Raw genomic sequence first — 23,322 nt, forward strand, 5'->3', positions numbered from 1 at the left:
AATCCCAAACATTTATTGACATTTTTCTCCCAAATATGACAGGGTTGAGAAAGTTTGTTTGAACTAAGCATCTCTTACAGATACAAAGAAGCCGTTGTGGCTTATGAGAACGCAAAGCAGTGGGACAGTGTGATCCGCATCTACCTGGACCACCTCAACAACCCAGAAAAGGCTGTCAGCATTGTCAGAGAGACCCAGTCCCTGGATGGGGCCAAGATGGTAGCCAGGTGATGTAACGCGTTATTCGTGGACTTCCAAAAACTAGCCTTTAAAGAGAGCCCCCCCTACCCCTTGTCAAATAAATCATTTCAAATTGAATATTTATTCTTTCTTTTCAAAATTACATCTAAGTGTTTAAATTCAAAGGCTGTTTGTTACGGTCAACATACAAGAGTATGTTCACCAAATATAAACCTATGGTACAGAACTGCAGTTTACCCAATATGTTTTTACTTTGGAATGGTTTCTCTGGCTTGAAAAAGATTTTATTTTGTGAACGACAGACTTCTTTTAAATGAGTCAAGCTAATTAAAGTACTCTCTGCTTTAGATTTTTTCTGCAGCTCGGTGACTACGGGTCTGCCATCCAATTTCTTGTTATGTCCAAATGTAATAATGAAGCTTTCACACTGGCTCAGCAACACAACAAAATGGAAATCTATGCAGACATTATTGGTAAATATCATTGTTTTCCCCCGTTTCTCTTAAAGATTTTATCTGGTCTAATAATCGGATTGGCTACATCCACAAGCATATGCACACACACCATTTGTACACAGGCACACACACCATTCCATTTGTACACAGACACACATACAACTATGTGTTACTTGTTAGGTTTCAAGATCCCTCCTGTCACCTTCAAGGTGAGATGGAATCGTAAGACCACTTTGAAAAGGTAAGGTGTTTCAGGTGACTTCCACGGGAGGCCAGATTTCTCTGATTCTCCTACCTATCAGCCAGTGGTAAAGGACGGCTCCAAGTAATAGGAAATGCAGAATGACTTTTGAAAAAGTAATTGTGTTCATAAAATCTAAAAATTGAGTTGTAAATTAAGAACATAGGATGTGGTTTTTAAAGATTCTGAAAGTCCAAAAGAAAATTTTATATTCTGAGAATACCAGCTTATAGATTTTCTTCCCCTGTTTGTAATTATTCTTAGAATTACTGAAATAACTTTCAGATTTTTCACTTCATGGGCCATATATAACCTTATTTGTGGTGTGATTTTTCTCTTTTATTATTGTGGTAAAATACACAAAACATAAATTTACCATTTTAATAATTTTTAAGTGCACAGTTTGGTTGCGTGAAGTACATTCACATTGTTGTACAACCATCACCACATCTGTCTCCAGAACTTGTTCACCATCCTAAACTCTACCCGTTAAACAGTGGCTCCCGTTCCCCCCACCTCCCAGCCTGCTAACACTCTTCTACTCTCAGTCTCTGTGAATTTGATGATTCGTGGTACCTTATATAAGTGGAATTATAATATTTGTCCTTTTCTGTTATTTCATGGTTTAAAATTCAAAAAATGACCATAAGAAATGATGGTGGGATTCATAAGAAAATTTTTGTTTCAGTCTTCAAGGGAAATAATAGGTAAAAGCATCCTGTAATATCTTTGGAAGTCATTCAGATAATTGAAAATATAAAGAGTTAAAGAAAAAAGAAAGTACAGATAAAAGTCACATTATAATTATTAATGTTTAACATGGCCGATGACATTTCTGTCCTAACATTACAAGTCATCGTTGCACTAAAGCAGTTAAGTTTTTCTAATTTCATGAGGATGTGGCTTGTCTGATACACACACACGAATACACAGGCCCTCCAGTCCCCAAACATAACACACACTTTGCTTCATCTTTCTTTACTCTCTTCTTTTATAAACTCTAAATCCTCCTTGGTCTGGAGATACAGGGCTGTTCACACTCTGGTGCCCTGTTGAGACTTCAACTCCCGTGAGTAAATGTAAAATGAATATAAACAATGAATTGGAACTCCAGCAGCTTTGGGGTCTTCTGTGCTTAGTATGTTTAAGCCTCGAACTAAGAGAACAACAGTAAAAAAGAAAAAACAGTAATTATCTTTAATAGCATCTATTATCCACTTGAGTATCATCTTCCCTGTCTGACAGATACACACAGACTATTGTTTAAACCAGGCATTGGGGAAGCTGAGAAAGGAGATGGATTGCATGTACATTATGGTTAACTTGGCTCCCGATTGTTTTGAAACCCTAGGGAAATCCTAGATTGTTCCTGTTATTTTAGGAAACGAGATTGAAACTTTTAAAGAAAGGTAAAAGTCCCTAAGGGTAATGTCAAACCATAACCTAGCTTCTCACGAAGCCTCATAGCTTCCTCTCCTGATTGCTGTTTAGAGAGAAAAAAAGGTGGAACAGTTGAGGTGGATCTGTGAGGTTATTCTGGTGAATGTGTTTTGTGATGAAAAAGACACTGATAACAATATTTGCCGTTAAGGGATTTTAATTGCCTCTTTTTAGATCACCTGTTTTTAGATCTTGTTTTTGAATTAGCAATAAGAAGTAAACAGGTTATGCTCAGATATTTTACTCAATGAATCTCTGATTTCCGTTGTAGGTTCTGAAGACACCACTAACGAGGACTATCAAAGCATAGCCTTATATTTTGAAGGAGAAAAAAGACATTTTCAGGCTGGAAAATTCTTCTTGCTGTGTGGCCAGTATTCACGAGTGAGTGTTTGCCAAGAAAACATACTTTGGACTCCACAGGAATGATTAGGGGAAATGTGTTAAAATATATTATGCTCCCAGACACCCAGATTTGAAACCTGAAAGTCAACCTTGAAACCTTCCCCTCTCTCCCACACCCGGTCACCTTTTTCACAGCTGCCTTCATAACCTCCCTCACAGCGCGCTCTTTTTTTTGTTCTTACCACCATCCACATAATCCAGACCCGGGTCACCTCACTTTAGATCGTCTCCTGTTTTCCTTGTTTTTACCTTCTCTCTCTATAAATCACTCTTTATTTTGTTCCCCAAATGGTACTGACTTTGACTGGCAAAGAACCCCTAAAGCAGAGGGACGTATACAAGTGCATTCAGCCGGTGAAGGGCAAGGCCTGCGGGACGGCGCCTCGTAGGAAGGAAGTGGCTGCTACTCGCCCTCAAAAGTGTGCTGCCATTCAGGCGTTTGGGCCTTCTAGTTTCAGATCATAGGATTTTTCATAAACATAAGTCTGGGTCAGTGTTAAAATACAGGCCCAGATATTTGTATAACATCTCTCTGGCCAAAGAAACATGTCTGTGTGTGAACTTGGCCTTCAGGCCACCAATTTGCTGTTCTGGCCCTTTAGTCCTTGAGTCTAAATTCCTTCGCTGGATTTTCCGCCATTGATCAACCAGCCCGAACCTCGCAGAGTGGCATCCAGCTTTTTCCGGTGAAGAGTCCTACTCTCCCACTAGCCTTTCCCATCCTTGTTCTCCACTGGGCTCCTCTCTGCCCTCTTCCCCACCTACCACAGACCTGTTCATCTTCAAGTCCTTTTCCTCTGATACCTTCAAGAACATCGTTTCTACCTCATACCAGCTATAAAACCAACTGGCAGTACTGCTTATTTGTCAATTTAGTACTGACTTGCACACACTGCTCTATTTAAAAATTTAAAATAGATAACCAACAAAAACATACTGTGTATAAATAAATCGGAAAGAAAATACTGCCCATTTGTCTCTGAAACCTTTATAGCCATAAATATCGTCATAGTTGTGGTGGTATGGTGTTTAGGAATTAGACAACCGTGGTTTTAAAATAATTGGTTTTGGGGATTCCCCTGGTGATCCAGTGGTTAAGACTTCACCTTCCATTGCAGGGGGTGTGAGTTGGATCCCTGATCAAGGAGCCAAGATCCCACATACCTTGTGGCCAATAACCAAAACATGGGGGGAAAAAAGAGGACCAGAAACAATGTTGTAACAAATTCAGTGAAGACTTTAAAAATGGTCCACATCAAAAAAACCCACAAAACTTTACAAAAAAAATTGGCTCTTTGTATTTCCATCATATCACATAGATCACCCCAGTTAGACTGTATGTGATACAAAAAGACAAGCTGCAGAATACCCTCAACTGGTATTTTCCTTAGCATCGAGCACAGCCGTATATTCAGAGCAGCAGGTTGTCAGTAAATGATTTGTTGAATGAGTCAATGAAAATAATTGCATCTTCCTATCTAAAGAGGGCACATTTTTCATTCCTACTTCATGCAAAATCAGAACTAGATTCTTCAGACTGGATCCTTCTGCTTTTTAAACTACACTCAGCCTTTTAAGTATGTGTTATATGACCCAGCATGGTGCAAGCTCCTGGTTGAGATGGAGATACTTTCACAAACTGTAATTACTATGTGTGTGTGAAAGCTTTGGGTTTCCCGTTGTGAAAGAAGTCTGAAATTTTTTAATTGTTATACAATTCTCCTTTCAGGCACTTAAACACTTCCTGAAATGTCCAAGTTCAGAAGATAATGCAGCAATAGAAATGGCCATTGAAACTGTAAGTATAAACTCTGTAATGAAATTTTCAAGAATGCTAACTTTTTAAAAACTTTTTGAAGAAATTTCCATTTACAAAAATATACCTAACAGTATAACAAATTCCCAGGTACCCATCATCTCATTTCAACAGCTAACACATGGCCCATCATATTTTATTCCTACCCCCCACCCTCTTCCCCTGTATTATTTTAAAGCAAATCACGAAAATCACAAATACCATTTCATTTGTGAATACAAAAATGATCTCTGAAAGATAAAAACATTTGGATTTTCTTTTAGATGTAATTTGCATCCAGTAAAATGCACAAATCTTAAATATACAATTCAGTTAGTTTTTTCAAGTATGTACCCCTGTGTAGCCCCCACCTAGCTCAAGCTCCCCAGAAGGCCCACTCGTGCTGCCTCCCAGTCAGCGCTCCCCAACAAGAAAGAAAAGAAATGTTAGTTGATCAGTCGTGTCAGACTCTTTGCGACCCCATGGACTGCAGCCTGCCAGACTCCTCTTGTCCATGGGATTCTCCAGGCAAGAACACTGGAGTGGGTTGCCACTCCCTTCTCCAGGGGATCTTGCAGACCCAGGGATCGAACCTGAGTCTCCCACATTGCAGGCAGATTCTTTACCATCTGAGCCACCTGGGACGTCCTTGCCTCCCAACAAGGGTAACCACAGTTCAGACTTCCGTTCTTATAGATTAGTTTTACATGTGTATGAATCTCATGTAAATAAAATCGTGCATACAGTCTTTTTTTTTTGGCTGCTCCATGTCTTCAGCACTGAGTGGGCTTTTTGCTGGTTGTGATGTGGGAGCTGCCCCGTAGCTGTGGTCCACCGGCTTCTCATCGCAGTGGCTGCTTTTGCTGCACAGCGCAGTCTCTGGGGCACGTGGGCTTCAGCAGTCACGGCTCCTGGGCTCTAGAAGGGCATAGGCTCAGTAGTTGCGGCTCACGGCCTTAGTTGCTCGCTGCATACGGGATCTCTCCAGACTGGAGATCAAACCCATGTCTCCTGCGATGGCAGGCAGATTCTTTACTACTGAGCCATCAGGGAAGCCCATTATGTTTTCTTTTGTATCCAGTTTCTTTTAGTCAATAGTAAGTCTACAGAGGCAACTGTGTTATCACACATGTCAAAGGTTCATTCCTACTCCTTGCTGTGTAGTATTCCACCCTGTGACTATCACAGTTTCTTTGCCCACTGTTCTATTAATGGACATTTAGGTTGTCTCAGTTGGGGCATATTATGAATTAAGTTGCCATAGTGCTGTTCATATCCTTGTGTGGACATAAGCACTCAGTTTTATTGGGTATGTACCCAGGAGTAGAATTATTAGCTTACAGAATACGTATATATATATATATATATACATATCTTCAGCAATAGTTGTAGTTCAGTTGCCCAGTTGTGGCTGACTCTTTGTGACCCCATGGACTGCAGCACGCCAGGCTTCCCTGTCCTTGGCTATGTCCTGGAGTTTGCTCAAACTTATGTCCACTGAGTCAGTGATGCCATCCAACCATGTCATCCTCTGTCTCCCCCTTCTCCTGCCCTCAGTCTTTCCCAGAATCAGGGTCTTCTCCAGTAAGACAGCTCTTCACATCAGGTGGCCAGAATATTGGAGCTTCAGCATTAGTCTTTACAATGACTACTCAGGGCTGCTTTCCTTTAGGATGGACTGGTTGGATCTCCTTGCTATCCAAGAGTCTTTTCCAACACCACAGTTCAAATTCTTTGGCCCTCAGCCTTCTTTATTGTCCCACTCTCACAGCTGTGCATGACTGATGGAAAAACCACAGCTTTGACCATACAGACCTTTGTCACCAAAGTGATATCTCTGCTTTTTAATACACTATCTAGGTTTGTCACAGCCTTTCTTCCCAGGAGCAAGTGTCTTTTAATTTCACGGCTGCAGTCAGCAATAGTAGGTACTGCCAAACATTTTTTCACGCTAGTTGTACCAGTTTCACTCTACAACGATGTAAAAGAACGTAGTTGCTCCTCATCTTCACCAGCACTGATCTGTTTCATTGTTACTATGCAGATAGATAAGTAGTGGTATCTCATTATGGTCTTAATTTCATTTTTCTAAAGAATAATCATATGGAGCACTTTTTCAAGTTTGTTGGCTATTTGAATGTCTTATCTTAAAAAGTTCTATTCAGATCTTTTTTTCTAATTTTTAATGGTATCATCTCATTCTTACTGGTTTGTATTATATATTTTGGATACTAATCTTTTCATCAGATAGATGCATTGTTGTAACATATATTGATACATTATTCCTCTTAAGGGCAGAATAATGTCTCTCTGAATGCTGTATACCTTGTCTTTATTCACCAGTGGTTGCACATTTGGGTTGCTTCCTCTCGGGGGCTATTATGAATAATGCTGCTGTGACCATTTGTGTACAAGGTTTTATGTGGACACGTGTTCTCGTTTCTCTTGGGAATATACCTAGTAGTAGAACTGCTAGGCCATGTGTTAAGTCTACGTTTAACATTTTGAGGAACTGCCAACTATTTCCCAAAGCAGCTGCACCATTTTACATCCCAGCAACAGTGTATTAGAGTTCCAGTTTCTCCAACGGTAATTTCTTGATATTATCAAACATCTAGTTAGAGTTCAAATTTCCCCAATGTTGCCTGCGTGCCCTTCAGTTGGTTATTTCACATCATATCCAAAGTCCTTGCATTGCACTTAGTTCACATGGGCCTTAAATCTCTTCTGTCAAAAGATTGTTCTTCCCCCATCTCCCTTTCTCCCTCCTTCTGACTCCTTTTCTCTTTTCTTCCTCCTCCTCTTCTTCCTTCTCCCTTCTGCTTTCTTCCCCCCTCCCTCTCTCTCTACCCCTTATCACTTATTTGTTAAGAAAATGGTTATTTGTGCTAAGGAATTCCTGACATTTAGATTTAGCTGATTGCATCCTTGTAGTATAATTTGTTTCTCTACCTCTTGCCCCTCCAGCTAACTAGGTATTTAATCTAGGTATTTCATTAGATATAGATTTGATTTTTTTTTTTTTGAAACACTACTTCATAGATGATGCCATGGACTTTTTTTTTTAAAGAAGGATCTGTTTATGTATGGGTACACCAGGGCTTAGTTGTGGCACACAACATCTTCGTTGTGGCATGTGGGATGTAGTTCCCTGGCCAGGAATCCAGCCTGGGCCCCCTGCATTGAGAGCCTGGATTCTTAGCTCCTGGACCAACAGGGAAGTCCCAATGCCATGTACTTGTTGTGTCATCACATTAGCAGACCCAGGCCTTAGTTCCGGCTGCCGTAACAAAACACCACAGACCAAGTGGCTTAAACAACAGACATTTCTCTCTCACTCAGTCCTGGAGGCTGAGAAGCCCAAGATCAAGGGACCTGCTAATTTGATTCCTGGTGAAGGCTCTCTTCCTGGCTTGCAGACTCCAAAAAGAATCTTAGATATCCCTGGAGATGGTCCAACCTAATCTCCATTTACTAACAAGGAAACCAAGGTCCCAGAAGATGATAAAACCAACCTAAAGACAGAGGAGTAGAGCTGAGACCAAAACCCAAGTCTTCTTTCCAACCAGACTGCCTGATCACAGTCCTCCAGGCCAGTGCTCTGTGCTCCAGCCCAACTGGCCTCTCACCCGAGTGGCTGAGGGCTCCCACCCCTTTGTTCCTGCTCCCGCTGTTACCCACACCTGGGACACACTGCTCCCTGCAACCTTGCCCCCCACCCGACAGGCAGGACCCACTTCACGTGCCCCTTCCTGCAAAAGTTTTCCTGAACTGTCCTCCGGATGTAAATTAAGCCTCCTTAGAATCCTGTGACTACTTTGAACCTCACTTACTGCTACAGTTAACCCCCTTCAAATGAATAGCCCCTCTAGGCCACAGGCCCATCTCTTTCTAGAGTGCTTAGCACATTGTGGACACTCAATAAATATTCACAGGAATGAGCACATATTGACCCCAGTTCTGAAAGTACTGCGTAGCTGATGTTAGTTTCCTTCCCATCCCTCTTCTCCTTTCCACCTTGAGAACCCTCCCCTGAAAAAAGAATCACCTTTACTCATGACATGCATTTTCTCACAACCTGTGTGTTTGTATCTGCTGATTCTCAACCAGAAGGCACAGCCCTTAATCCTTTGAGGATATCTTTAAAATGTTCATAGTTCACCCACCCACACCCTCCACCCCTCAGAGTTCTGAAATACCTTCTTGGTGTTTGTGTTGGTGGAGGGGGGCTGTGATGGACCCCAGGCTGGGAGTCATTACCAGCATGAACCCACAATGCAGATGGGGAAGATGGGACTATACGGCACCCGTTAGCCTTATTGGGGGCCTGCTTACCTCTTTGCAGTCAGGTTTCGCCTTCACCAATCATGACCTTCTCTGAAGGGTCACCACTGATCTCTTTCTTGCTAAATGCAGACGTCTCCTCTCAGCCTGCACCCTACTCTGTGTTATGGTAGCATCTTACACTCTTACACCATATCTTTCTTGAACTTTTTCACTCCCTTGGAACACTGCTTCTCCTGGTTCTCCAGTTACCCCTTAGATGGACCTTCTCAGCCACCATCCTTGGCTCTACTGCCCTTCACGGGAAGTAGCCTCAGCACTGTCTCCATCCTCCTTTTAATTTTGATTCTGAGTAGCTACATCTCTTCTCTCCTGCCTCCCCTTTCCATTTATCCTAGTGTTTGGGATGTGCTCAACTCTCTGAAATTCAAACTTAACTAGGCATCACGTTTGTTGTTGTTTGCTCTCTCTGGCAACACTACCTGGCACTTGATTACTTGTGTGTTAACGTATTTAATCCTTACAACAATTCTGTGAGTTAGGTATTATCTTGATCTCCTTTGCGGTCCCAAGAGTGACCTGCTCGGGAATCTCAGAGGTGACCTTTTGACCTCAGGCAGACTGCCTCCGAAGCCCTTGGCCTTAACCGTCTCTTCATACAGGTTTATTCACCCAGAGCCACGCACGAAAGCCTTGAAGCTGACAAGCTCTACCTTTCCATCCTTCCGTACAGCCGTGGGCAGAGCAGAGACGGCAGACTGGCCAGAGCTTAGCTTCCTTGCAGTGAGGACCACGGGCAGCCCCAGGGCCTGTGCCGTCACCCCCACCCCGGGTTCCGGAAGGTTCCCGAGGACCCCTCCTGTGCTCACGTCTCCCTCTGCTGCAGAGAGCTTCTGAACTTCTCCTTACACTTTCCCTGAGCTGTGGGCCTCGTGTCGCTCTGTCCCTAATGAGCTTTCTTCCTTTTCCAGTCACTTCTCTCCCCACATCACTGCTGTGACAGGACGGCAGGGCTCCTTTCTGCTCCTTGGTTGAGCTCCAGTTGGGCTCTTGGCTCACCTTTTTTTTTAATAGACGCAAGACTCTTAAGCCTCCAGATCTTGTCAATAATTATTCCTACTAACTAAAATGAATATATTTCCATTCTCCAATTTGGTAAATAATTTTCTTGATCAACACTGCCCCACCTAGCAGTGATTTAACTCTGAGCTTTGTGGAGCAGACTCTGAGATCTGGATCTCCAGAACTCCACCCCACACCTCCAGCTGCCCGCCCACTTCTGGGGTCCCCTGGCCATATTTCATTTCTGCTGTAGATTACCAGTAACCACGTGCAAGCGCGTGTCTTCAGGGAGCTGCTGGAGGCGAGGCACTCAGGGGTGCGTGGTGGTGGATGGCCCAGTCCCTGTGCTCAGGATGGCTTCCTCTCCACGTCATGATCACTCATCGTAAGAAAGTCTTTATTGAAACACCCAAGGAGTACACTCTCTCTGTGCGTAAAAATACTCCTGCAGTATTTTGATACAGCAACTTAGAAAAGCTAGAGCTTCTAAGGATGGATTTTTAGTCACGGAAACTTTACAAATGAATGACAGGCTTCCCAGGTGGTGCTAGTGATAAAGAACCTGCCTGTCAATGTAGGTAGACATGAAGAGACACGGGTTCCATCCCTGAGTTGGGAAGATCCCTGGAAGAGGGCACGGCAGCCCACTCCAGTGTTCTTGCCTGGAGAATCCCTTGGACAGAGAAGCCTGGCGGGCTGCAGCCCATGGGGTCGCACAGAATCGGCCACGACTGAAGCGACTTGGCACGGACCCACAAATGAATGAAGACAGAGACCCTGAGCTTACATCATGGTTCAGGCACCTGACTATGGGTGTTTTTACACCCTTTTAAAATTCTGTCTCCTCAGCAGAAGACCTTTTGTCCTTCCTCTCCATTCCCTTCCTAGGTTTAAGATGCTGAACTTACTGTTTCTTTTCCTAAACAGGTTGGTCAGGCCAAAGATGAACTGCTAACCAGTCAACTGATAGACCATCTGATGGGGGAGAGTGATGGCGTGCCCAAGGTACTAAAGTGTTTTCTCCACTGGGATTCTTAAGCATCTTAGTTGTGCTTTTACTTCTATCTGCCCTGTTCTGAAACCTGGCAGACTACAGCCACGGGGTCGTAAAAGAGTCAGACACAGCTGAAGCTACTTAGCACACAGGCCTGCACTGTTTTTATCTGTTATTGCTTTTGCATCATAGATGTAAACTTTCTCTCTGGATGCAGCCTTAGGTCATCTAGACAGATCCTGCATTTTAGATACTGTGTGCATTCACTCTTGGAAATTGGCATCGCCCCCTGTGATGCCACGCCCTTCTGGGTAACAGTTCTCACCACCCACCATTTTTCCCAAACATGGTAGAGTTTTATTTATTCTTAGAACTTTGAAAAATGACTAATAAAATCATGAGTTAGCACTAATCCTCCAAAATCAGTGTAGTTTGTTCATATTTCAAAAATTATGGGAATTAATAAAAATCCTATTTACTATAAAAGTAACTCACCAAAAAATAAAGTAGATATCATTAAGAACATGTTTTCAAAATAGGTGACTTTCTTGGATTTTGTGCAGAAGTTGGTCTTCTCTCAGCCCTGATACGGACAGACTCCTTCGAGAATGCCACCCCAGAGCCTTTTTTTTCCCTTTTGCTTTGGTGTTTAAGGGAATCAATCTCTTTGTGAGGAACTCGAGTACAGTTGACCCCTGAACAATATGGATATGAACTGCGGATCCGCTTACACGTAGATTATTTTCAACAGTAAATACTCTGGTACTACATGATCCCAAGTCAGTTGAGTCCATGGATATGGCGGAACTGCAGATACAAAAGGCTGACTATAAGCTACATGCGAATTTTCAGCTCTGTGGCGGTCAGCACCCCGAACCCCATCGTTCAGGGGGTCAGCTGTAACTGATTTGGATACAAGGTGCTGAAAGTCATACCTGGAGAGGATTGGCCATCCTGATCCCCGAGTCCATTTCCTGTTTTATAGACACCGAGACCCAGGGAGGCTCGGAGAACCTGCCAAAGGGCACACAGGTCCTTAAACTTGCCGAACCACCTCACCTTATATCCACTTATTCTAATGATCAGCAAACCAGTATCAAGTATGTGAGATTGTTTAGAGTTAAAATAGGAGTGGAAAATGGGCTCAGAAAAATTTCATAGGTGTAAAAATTTTTGAAATTTTGTGAAGTCGGTACATTGTCCCAGCACACTTTTCCCTCTGAAGCACACGAGAGGGAACTCTGTGGACTCGGGTGAGGAGCACAGACTCTGACTCGGGTTCAGATCCTTTGTTTCAGTTCATAATCACACCTTCCTCCCAGGGAGGGTATGAGCATTTAATAGAGTTATTATTTCCCAAGTACTGGCACATATTAAACTCTGAATAAATACTTGATAAATAATTATTTGTTGACTCTCTTTTTCAAAATGGCCTCTTAACACAAGCTAAATTATTTTTTGGGGTTTTGGGGTTTTTTGGCCACACTGTGCGGCATGTAGGATCTCAGTTCCCAATCAGGAATGGAACCCATGCCCCCCCCACAGTGGAAGTGTGGAGTCTTAACTACTGGACCACCAGGAAAGGCCCTCTTTATTGGGTTTTTAAAAAACAAATTTAATGCTCAGTTACTATAAAGTGAAGGGCTTCCCTGGTAGCTCAGTCAGTAAAGAATCTGCCTGCAGAGCAGGAAACCCAGGTTCGATCCCTGGGTCGGGAAGATCCCCTGGAGAAGAGAATGGCAACGCACTCCAGTGTTTTTGCCTGGAAAATCCCATGGACAGAGGAGTCTGGCAGGCTGTAGTCCATGGGGTCACAAAGAGTCGGGCACAACTGAGTGACTGACAACGTTCACTGAACTAGAAAGTAAATGTGATTCTAAGTGAAAATGCAGAATTTTAGGTATTTTCCCCCATAACTAATGCAGAATGTGATGTTTCTCTAATGGCTTGTATGTCAGGATGCCAAGTACCTATTCCGCTTGTACATGGCCCTGAAGCAGTACCGAGAAGCTGCCCGGACCGCCATCATCATCGCCAGGGAAGAGCAGTCTGCAGGTGGGTTCCCAGCAGCCATGACTTACTCCCCAAACAAGTAGTAGAAGCATGCTCCAGAAAACATGCAATTAAATAAATCATTCTTTATTAATAACTTAATAAGATGATTGACAAAATCCACCCGTTAAATGGTGGTCCACAGAAAGTCCTCAGATTTCATCCTTTGTAGTAATGTCATTTTACCACCTCTTTTCAAGGAAACTATCGGAATGCACATGACGTCCTCTTCAGCATGTATGCAGAACTTAAATCTCAGAAGATCAAGATTCCCTCTGAGATGGCCACCAACCTCATGATCCTGCACAGTTACATACTAGTGAGGGTGAGGCCTTTGGGTGACGTGGGACATAAGCTGGGCACCTCTCCACTGGATTGGAGCCATCTCCCAGATGTCGATATTGGTAACTGAAGATGCAAGATACAGGATAATTATATAATATGCTGCCTTTTGTGTACAAAAAGGCAGGAAAAAAAAATATATATATATATATTCATCCCATGTAAAATTAGAAATACATTTTTTTTAAAAATTAGGGGGACTTCCCTGGTGGTCTAGTGGCTGGGACTCTGCACTCTCAGTGTGGGGGTCCCGGGTTCATTCCCCGGTCAGGGAACTAGATCCCATATGCTGCAACTAAGAGTTCCCACAACTAAGACCTGCATAGCCAAATAAATAAATAAAATAAAAAAATAAAAAATAATTAGGAAAATCCTAAAGGGATCAAAGCAGAGGCGCAGAGTAGCACTGAACCCAGTCAAGGGAGCAGAGGGAAAACAGGTCCCTCCATATAGAATATCTTTTTATATTGTCTTCATCTTGAAGCAGCTAAATGTGTTACTTGGTCCAAAAAAAAAAAAATCTACTAAAAACATTTTTGTTTAACCAGAGTTTCCTAGTTTATTAACTGTAGGGTAATGAATTTTATACAATTCCACTGTGCTTTAATACTATTTAGTTTTCATCTGAGTATAAAATAAGACTGAGAAAATTTAGAGAATATATAAAAGTATAATGAAAAATAATTTTCCCCCTTTAAATCCATCATCAGATATAGCATTTGTTAACACTGTTGTACACCATGCCCTCCATACCTCTAAAATACACGTGTGCACCATTTGGGGGGCGCCTCCCAAGTGCCTCAGTGGTAAAGAATCCACCTGCCAATACAGGAGACCTGGGTTCCATCCCTGGGTCAGGAACATACCCTGGAGAAGGAAGTGGCAAACCACTCCAGTATTCTTGCCTGGAAAATCACATGGCCAGAGAAGCCTGGCAGGCTATGGTCCATAGGGTCGCAAAAGAGTTGGACATAACTTAGCAACTAAACAGCAACCATTTCTTTTTAATTAGGAATATATTTATGTCCAGTTGTCTATTTTTAACTAGTGGTTTTTAGTAAAAACAGAATATGTAAACCTGAAATACTTCTATGTACAGTTTACATAACTTATGTGTATGTATATATATATTTTTATATACACACATATCTTTGTAAAAATACAGGTAGACTCCAACTTATGTTCTTTTCCAAATTTTCATTTATGTCAAAGTACATCTTCCCATTTTAATGCTAAGTTGGTTTTCAGGCCAGTCCACAAGAGTGTATTCAATTTGGAAGCTTCCTATGTTACGGCAGTCATGTTATGAATGACTTAGATCCTAATTATGACCTATAACAGCACTGCCTCCTAGAACTTCTACAGTGATAGATGTGTCCTATATCCATTAGCCTGACTATGGCGCACTTGAATTACACATAATGCAACTGATAAACTAAATTTTAAATTTTATATAATTTTAATTTTTTAATGCAGCTGCATGCGACTAGTGGCTACCATTTTAGGTCCCTCAGGTCTACTGTGCTGTGCTTAGTCGTTCAGTCCTGTCCAACTCTGCGAGCCCATGGACCGTAGCCCGCCAGGCTCCTCTGTCCATGGAATTCTCCAGGCAAGAATACCAAAGTGGGCTGCCATTCTCTTCTCCAGGGGATCTTCCCAAGCCAGGGATCGAACCTGGGTCTCCCGCATTACAGGCGGAATCTTTACCGTCTGAGCCACAACCCCACAGGTCTACAGTACTAGGGGAAATAAGGGAAATCTGAGAATTCCAACTTGCAGCCACCGGGAGTGCATTTCCTCTTGAGCCACAGGAGGGCTCTTGTACAGAAAGGACTAGGAATGCGGAGGGAGGGCTTTCTTGCTTAGACAGGAGTGGCGGTGCCAATATGCTGAGGCACAGAATCCAGCCAAATGCAGCCTTTGGGCATGGAGGGGAGGACAGAAACAAGCTGGTGGAAGATGGGAACAAAGAATACGGATTTCTGTTAGAAGCCCTCCAGGACCAGGGCTTTCTTCTACCAAAAGCCATAGGGATGGCTCTTGAGCCTTCTTTTCCTCTGGCTCTGAGTGGGCCCATCACTTCCCCTGGACCAGACGTCCGCCCCCGCCCCTGAAGAGCACCCTTGTAACTTTTCCCCTCCATTCTACTCCTTTATCCCAGCACCAGATATATTCAAGGTTTTTAACTGCATCTGGCATTCCAAAGGGAAACTATTAGACCTTATCAAGTAAGAACTGATATAAAAGCGTCACAGGCTTCTTTGACACAAAGGACTGGAGAAAGCCATCCATGTTTCAGGGCACATGGGAGATTTGGCGTTGGTGGCTGCTTCCTCCCAGGGCTGGGACAGGGACTCCGGCTGAAGGACAGCCTGGGACCTCGGCACATGGGTGGCTGAGCTGGGCAGTCTGAGGCGCAGGGAGTGGTGGAAGGCGACTTCAGGTTCAGTTAATATTTATTAATTATGTTGCAATGCTCAGTTAATTATAGCATCATCCATCTGCTCAGACCTGATGGACTCACAGCTGGGAGTTACTCTGTACTCACCCGCCACCTTCTCACCAGACAGCGCCACTTCCACCTCCCCGTCCCTCTGTCCGTCCGCGTCTCTCCATCCCCGCTCCCTACCCTCAGGGCGCTCCTTTCCTGGACAGCATGGTGATCTGGCCCTGCCAGCTCCCCAGCCTCACATCATCCTAAGAGGACCAGCTCCCCGCGTCACACGCCCCGCTCGTGCTTACCTAAGCTCAGGCTCTCCAGCCATCGTTCTTGACAGAGCCTGTCCTCTCTCTTCCTGCTTCACTAACTCAGCTTTCGGGTCTCACAGCAAGTTGGTAAAGTTGCTATTGGTACTCAAGCTCCCCAGTAAAGGCCAGTAAAAGATGTTGAGTGATCTAGAGCCAAGTAAAAAGCAGGGTGGAGAGCAGGGTGAGGCTGGCAAGGCCACAAGGCCAGGCAGCAGCTGCTGGAAGGAGAAGTAAGGGAGAAACCTCAGGTGAGTGGCATGAAAGGAAGACTGCAAGGATCTCGTGAGCACCCTGTTCGGGATCACAACTGAGGTGTTTATTTGGGAGAATAAAAGGTGAATTAGTGTTTGTTTTTTAATTGCTTAATTGGAGTATACTGAATTAGTGTTAAAAGTCTCTAAGAGTCTAACGTGTCACTTATTTCAGATTCATGTGAAAAATGGAGATCATATGAAAGGGGCACGTATGCTTATCCGGGTGGCCAACAACATCAGCAAATTTCCATCGCGTGAGTACTGAGGGAAGCCGGTTGTCCCCATTTCTGCCTGAGTGTAGCATGGTTAAGATTCAGCCTCACCAACTCTGCCAGCCTCTGTTCTCTACACGTACTGAGTCGTTTCACAGCCTCCCCATGAAGAGCTATAACCGGCATTCCCAAGACCATCCCCAGGTGTGATCATTCACAAGGAAGACTCATGTAACTCAACACAGAGCCGTGCTAAGGTTCAGATTTATTATGAGGAGAGGATACGAGGCAGAACCAGCAAAGGGGAGAGGTGAGGGGCAGGGTCTGGGCGTCAGGGGCCAGCACCAGGTCCCCCCACGCTCACACTGGACACACTCGGCACCTCCAGGCAACACGGAATTGCTGTCTACTGGGGTGCGCGTGACTCAGTGCCCAGGGGTGCTCTTGGGGGGCTGGCCACATAGGCACCCCCTGATTAGCAGGTGCCCAGTCCTGACTCCCACAATGCTCAGTGTAAACCCCATTGTTTGTGGAGAGGCCAGGCACAGGGAACCATTCATTCCCTGTTGTGGAAATTGTGGGAACTCTCCCAAAATCCATGTTCCCAAATCCCAGGTTCAAGCAGGTCTTTTTCAGGCTACCAGTCTCCAGTTTGCACCTAAGTGTCCTATTTTCTCTACTTTATAGATAAGCAGACTTGGGCTAAAGAAGTGAGGTGGCACTTGCCCACAATCACACAGTCAGCTAATAAGTCTTCCTCTGTGTTCTCACTGTAGGTCCCTGCCTCTGAAAGAGGTCCCAGTATTCTAAGACATGTCGTCATAACATTTTTCAGTGATTTTGTCACATTCTATGACAGGGTTAACTTTTTCTATAAAGCGTCAGATATTGAAGGCTCGGGGCTTTGTGGGCCAGTCTCTGTCGTTTTGGCGTGAACTGTACGTAAATGAGAACAGCTGTGTTCCAACAGAACTTCATTCTTTTGGACACTAAAATCTGAACTTCCTGTAACTTTCAGGTCACAAATTATTATTATTTTGATTTTCTTCCAACCATTTAAAAATGTAAAAGCCCATGGACCATACAAAAACAGACACCCAGATTTAGCTCACAGGTCACAATTCACCCCGTTCTTTAAATGAGTTCATTTTTGTTACATGAAAAAGACTAAATAACTATATGTGGCTGGCAAAGGGTATGCTAGACAGGCACTCTCCTGATTGCTGGTGGGAACAGACATTGTCTTTCCAGAAAGCAGTTTGACAATTTGCACCAAGTGCGTGCACGTGTCTGTGTGTGTGCATTTTTAAAGTTATGCTCTTTGAGCCAATAATTTGACTTCTAGGTATCTGTCCTGAAGAAACAAGTGTTCTCAGGTTAGTGCATAGAATTGTTAATCTCCCCACTCATTCATCAGCTGTCCTGTCAAATGCAAAACTTTTTATCTTCGAGGCAGGAAAGGAAACATGCCAAAGGTTACCTCAAGGGGGTGTGGGGCCCCGTGTTACAGGCAAAACAGCATCATCAGGGAAAGACACCCGATCGCACCGCCGAGCCCTCTCCTCCTCAAACAGTCCATCACCGGTTATTCGCCAGAAAAGGCAGATGAGAGAGATGCGACCCTGGCGTCATGCCAGTGCTCCTCCATTTGCATTGCAGACGTCGTGCCCATCCTGACCTCCACTGTGATCGAGTGCCACAGGGCCGGCCTGAAGAACTCAGCCTTCAGTTTCGCAGCCATGCTGATGAGGCCTGAGTACCGCAACAAGATAGACGCCAAATACAAGAAGAAGATCGAGGCGATGGTCAGGTACGTGGTGACAGGTGTTCCTACCATCTAATCACAAGTGTATTTTTCAGAACACAGCTACTAATGTGTGGGCTGTCAAGAACACAGACTGGGGATAGCAGTTAGGACTGTAGTCAGCTACCAGGAGCAGGAAACCCAGTGACGACTTGAATAAGTCAGGATTTGTTTGACTCACACACCAGGTGTTATAGTCCCAGGCTGGTACCTCTGTGTCCTGCTTGTCACCGAGGACACAAAAAGTTCCCGCCTCACAGCGGCATAGCTGTGGTTGTCTGACATCACGTACCCTGTTCAAGGCAGGAAGAAAGAAGGAGGGAAATCAAAAGACGAGAAGGTTTTTGCCTTGTCCGTTAGGAAGGACACCGCATTGACCTCTCACTGGCCAGCGCTCCGCTGTGTGGCCCCCTCTGGCTGTGAAGCATATTGCTGAGTGAAAACAAAGCGCTGCTGGCCAGGATGGCCGTCAGGCAGGCAGCGAACACTGTCTGCCACGGAAGGACAGAGAGTGAACACTTAGTGTAAGCAACCTGCTAATGACACAGCCTGTTGCCAGAAGAGTTCATTTCCAAACCCTGTGTAGCTCCGAAGGCACACAAGTCACATCCCCCGTCAGAAAGCAGTTAAGTGATCTGACTTTCTACAGGAAACCCAGGGGAAAGTAGCACCCCTCTTTACAAAGGGAAAAGTTAGTTGCCATTGTGTAGTCATTCTGTACTACCAGGTCCTCAGTGACGACATCTGGGGTACCTGTTAGTCCCATTTTGACCAGGGAACTCAGGTGCACCTGCCTGTTGACCCACAACTCTCACATCAGCCAAGGTGACGGCTGCACCAGAAACAGCAAAGGGAACCAAGTACCACTGACTGTTAGCTGAGCACGCGGCAGAAAACGCTCACCTGCATAGGGCCACGTGGACCGCTCGCATTTTTTTTTAAAGCCAATAAGCCTGAGTAGCTTCAGGCCAAATCGTCATGACCGAGCACGCCTGCCAGCATGGGAAAGAAGTGGGGAGAAAGTGCTGGAGTGCACTGGCCCGCAGATTCGTGCCACGCCAGCCTGGGTGCCAGTTTGGGGGGGCCCTGGATCTCGCCCACGCCTGGGTGCTCTGTAGCTGTGAGGTCTCCTGTGGTATCCACTGGCACCTGTGGCTGTTTACACTGAAAAGCGAATAAAATTTAAAACAGTGTCACACTACCCACATTCCACCTGCTCCGAGCTCTGTGTGGCTCCCAGCTGCCGTATTGGGGAGCACGCAATTAGAACACTGCCGCCAGCACAGAAAATTGTGTTGCGCAGCCCTGGGCAGCCTGTACCACCTCGGCGCACAAAGCGAAGTAGCAGGCTCACTGCTCCAGCGGTCTGGCAGACAGGATACAGCCAGACCCAGCCATGCTTTCTGCACGTAATGTGCTGTGGGCTCTTAGAGGTGGCCCCTGTGATGCTATGGCCTGAGCCAGGCTCATTCCTCTCGCTCCTCCCTGGGCTGGAGCATGGGCCCATGGTCTCTAGCTTGTATCTCTAGTCTCAGGACCTGCTTATGAAGAAACAGGTGCATTTCATGTGATTCTGCCTCACAGGAGACCTGATACATCCGAGACAGAAGAGGCCACAACCCCATGTCCCTTCTGCGAATTTCTTCTCCCAGAGTGTGAACTCCTCTGTCCTGGGTGTAAAAATAACATCCCATATTGCATTGCAACAGTAAGTTTCTTTATCATTTCCCTTTCTTTGCATATAATCTATAGCCTGCTTGAATACTTGATGTGTTGTTAACACTTTCTTTGCTTCTGAAATAATCTTACCTCTCAAATTTCCTGCAACATTTAGCATATAATTACATGATCAACAAAGCTGAAAGTTGTATTTAAGGCATATAATAACCTAAGTATGAGGCACTGCGGAGCAGGAGAGCCCAGACTTGGAGATCAGATGGTCCTGGGCTTAGATCCTCTTTCTGCCACGTACTGGCTGTATAACCTGGTGCGATTTGCTTTTTACCTCACTAGGTCCCTCCATAATAATCTCTTGTCTATTGAGATGAACTGCAGGTTGACCAGAGAATGAATATGAAGCCTTGATTCAATACCTGGCATGCTGTAGCACTTAAGTGGTGGTTTTTATTATAAATATTAAGACCTATTATTAGAAAATATTAAAATGTTTGTTCATCACTAGACTAATATAAGCTTTATTTTAAAGAAAAATAAATTTAGGTAATGTCACAATACTGAAGATTATTCTTTTATACACAAATTTGATCATATCTGGCTTTAGTCCTTTTGATGTCATCTCTTCTTAATCAATTACCCACCTACTATTATTATATCATGATTTAGGGGTTTGGCTCTTAACTGTAACCATGTATTGTAATTGAATAATAGGGGAAATCTGAACAATAAAGATGAGTTTTACTCTCCAATGTGCTACTTCCAGGGCCGACACATGCTGAAGGATGATTGGACGGTGTGTCCCCATTGTGACTTCCCAGCTCTGTACTCAGAATTCAAGGTGTAAGTTGCATCATTTCACTTAGTCACACAGACTTCTTATCAAAAAATAGACCTTTTATTCAGCCAGTTTCTACTGAGGTCTGTCTATTTGTTCATGTCCCTAAAAATCTCTAAAGACTCAAACTGTCTTCTTGGGAGAATCTTCTATGACTTTTGAGAACATTTTCCTTAAAGGGACTACTGCCTAAGACTGAATGTTCCTAATTCTTAAGTTGCGTGATGAGCATGTACTCACACATAGAAAGGAACAGTTGTTTCTCACATCACAGTAACCCAAAGGTACAGGAATGTTATATATTTAATCTACTCTGCCTTTCCCTCCCCACACAGCCTGTTAAGCGCTGAAAGCGCATGTCCTATGTGTTCAGAAAGATTAAATTGTGACCAACTGGAAAAAACCTCTGACTGTACCCAGTACCTGCACACAGAGGTGGAGCAGTGAGCGGCGTGTGCAGGTAAGTTCCAGATCATCACTCACCTCCTCCGGGCACGGGATCCGCAGGGCAGACAGCCTCGCAGCGTGTTCTGCCACTGGTTCCTTTTTGTGCGTCATGGAACCTGTCAGATTTGAACAGCAAACTAAAACACAGGTTGTACAGTCTCCGTGGTGACAAAGGTTATTTGACCACACAGCATCATGGATTCCAACCAGAGTGTATTTTACCAAGTCACATGGGTTTCTTTTTAACCAGTTCATTAAAACTATAGCTAGCTATTGAACTGGAGGTTGTTTTAGTTCATAACTCAGGAGGGTGATTGTAAAAATTTTTGTTTCCAGAGACCTGAAAAATTCCCATTTTTCTTTCCAAGTTTCATTTTTGTTGCATAGAAGCAGCACGTAACCCTTCCAGTCTCCACTGGGAAGAACTTACTCATGTGGCCACACATGCTGCAGGGAGGCAGGGAAATGCAGTCTCTAGCTAGGAAGCCATGAGCCCCTGCCAAAAGCTCGTCTCGGTTTTCACAAACCTGTTCTTGCATTCCTTCACTCTCTCAGTAAACTGCAGCTCCATCCAATCCGCTGGTCAGGATGGAAATCTGGATACCCCCAGGCACCCAGTCCATGGGCGGGTCCTCTCAGCCCACCTCCTGTATCTGGCTCCCTTCCACAGGCGGAGCTTTTGATTGAAGGTGAAAAGACAAAGAGCCTTACAGACCCCTCTTTGAGCTGGCCCCAGCCTCCTCCCCTGCTTACTCTAAAGCCCCCACTGGCCTTTCGCTGTTCCTCGGACTCCAAGCTGCTGTCTCTATAGCAACTGCAGTCTCTCATATTCCCGCCAGCAGCATACACGAGTTCAGTTTCCCCTCATCCTCACCAACACTTATTGTCTGCGTTCTTGATTACAGGCATCCTAGTAGGTGTGAAGTGGTATCTCACCGTGGTTTGATGGTTCTCCTGAATTTTTTTTGATCTATGGTTGGTTGGATCTGTGAATACAGAACCCACAGATGTGACGGGCCAATGATATTGCCATTTTCAAGTTTTTTTTTCCTCTTGATTTCTTCTGTGAACTCAGTGATAGCTGAGTCGTATGTTTTAATTTATACATATTTGTAAATTTTCCAGTTTTCTTGAAACTGATTTCTAGTTTCATATTTCTGTGGTCAGAAAAGATGTTTGATATGATTTCAGTCTTCTAAATTTATTAAGACTTGTTTTGTGGCCTGATGTGTGATCTGTCCACTTATGCTTATTTAGTCCATCTGGTCAAACACATCATTTAAGACCAATGTTTACTTACTGATTTTCTGTCAAAGGAAGATTTATTCACTGATGAAAGTAGGGTAGTGAAGTCCCCTACCAATATGGTATTGCTCCCTCTCCCTTGAGATATGTTAATATTTGCTTTATATTTACAAATGTTATCTCCTCTTGTGGACTGATCCCTTTATCAGCATATAATGGCCTTCTTTGTCCTTTATTACAGTCTTTGTTTTAAAGTCTGTTTTGTCTAAGTATAGCTATTCTGGGTTTCTTTTGATTTCCATTAGCAAGGATTACCTTTTTCCATTCTAGTCCATTGTGTCCTTAGAGCAGAGTCTTGTAGGCTGCCTACAGATGGATCTTGGTTTTAAGCTATTCTCTTTTGATCAGAAAATTTATAGTTAAATAGTTACTGATAGATACGGACTTACTACCCTTTTGTTTTCTGGCTGTTGTTCCTTTGTTCTTGCTCCTTCCTCTCCTTTTGTGATGGCAGTTTTGTGTAGTTGTCTGCTTACGTTCTTTTGTCTACTGTAGGTTTTGCTTTGTGGATACCATGAGACTTACATAAAGTCTAACAGTCTATTTGAAGCTGATACAACTTAAGTTCAAATGCATGTTCACTCTCCTTATCCACACTCTGTTTCTGACATCACAACTTACATCTTTGACTATTCAGATCTCCTTGCAGTCCAAGGGACTCTCATCAGTCCTGGGTGTTCATTGGAAAGACTGATGTTGAAGCTGAAACTCCAATACTTGGGCCACCTGATGCAAAGAACTGACTCATTTGAAAAGACCCTGATGCTGG

General features: G+C 44.0%; 1 protein-coding gene and 1 long non-coding RNA gene across 3 annotated transcripts in view; one reads left to right on the forward strand and one right to left on the reverse strand.

Annotated features, from left to right (window-relative positions):
- WDR19 (WD repeat domain 19) overlaps nt 1-23,322 on the forward strand; it is an 86,204-nt gene that overhangs the window by 47,632 nt on the left and 15,250 nt on the right. For both annotated transcript variants that reach the window (XM_061164577.1, XM_061164576.1), the window contains exons 25-36: nt 81-227; nt 550-674; nt 2,609-2,721; nt 4,472-4,540; nt 10,811-10,888; nt 12,836-12,932; nt 13,130-13,254; nt 16,446-16,527; nt 18,145-18,295; nt 19,874-19,997; nt 20,730-20,806; nt 21,137-21,261. In XM_061164577.1, coding sequence (XP_061020560.1) covers nt 81-227; nt 550-674; nt 2,609-2,721; nt 4,472-4,540; nt 10,811-10,888; nt 12,836-12,932; nt 13,130-13,254; nt 16,446-16,527; nt 18,145-18,295; nt 19,874-19,997; nt 20,730-20,806; nt 21,137-21,248 — 1,300 coding nt within the window. In that variant the 3' untranslated portion in view covers nt 21,249-21,261. The remainder of the gene's footprint in view (nt 1-80; nt 228-549; nt 675-2,608; nt 2,722-4,471; nt 4,541-10,810; nt 10,889-12,835; nt 12,933-13,129; nt 13,255-16,445; nt 16,528-18,144; nt 18,296-19,873; nt 19,998-20,729; nt 20,807-21,136; nt 21,262-23,322) is intronic.
- On the reverse strand, nt 13,216-18,151 carry LOC133071787 (uncharacterized). Its single transcript, XR_009696536.1, has 3 exons — nt 17,966-18,151; nt 16,014-16,237; nt 13,216-13,337 (listed from the first exon to the last, which is right to left on the reverse strand). It is a non-coding gene; the product is annotated as an uncharacterized LOC133071787 (long non-coding RNA).

This window comes from Dama dama, chromosome 17 (genome assembly GCF_033118175.1).
Source record: "Dama dama isolate Ldn47 chromosome 17, ASM3311817v1, whole genome shotgun sequence".
Taxonomy (NCBI): domain Eukaryota; kingdom Metazoa; phylum Chordata; class Mammalia; order Artiodactyla; family Cervidae; genus Dama; species Dama dama.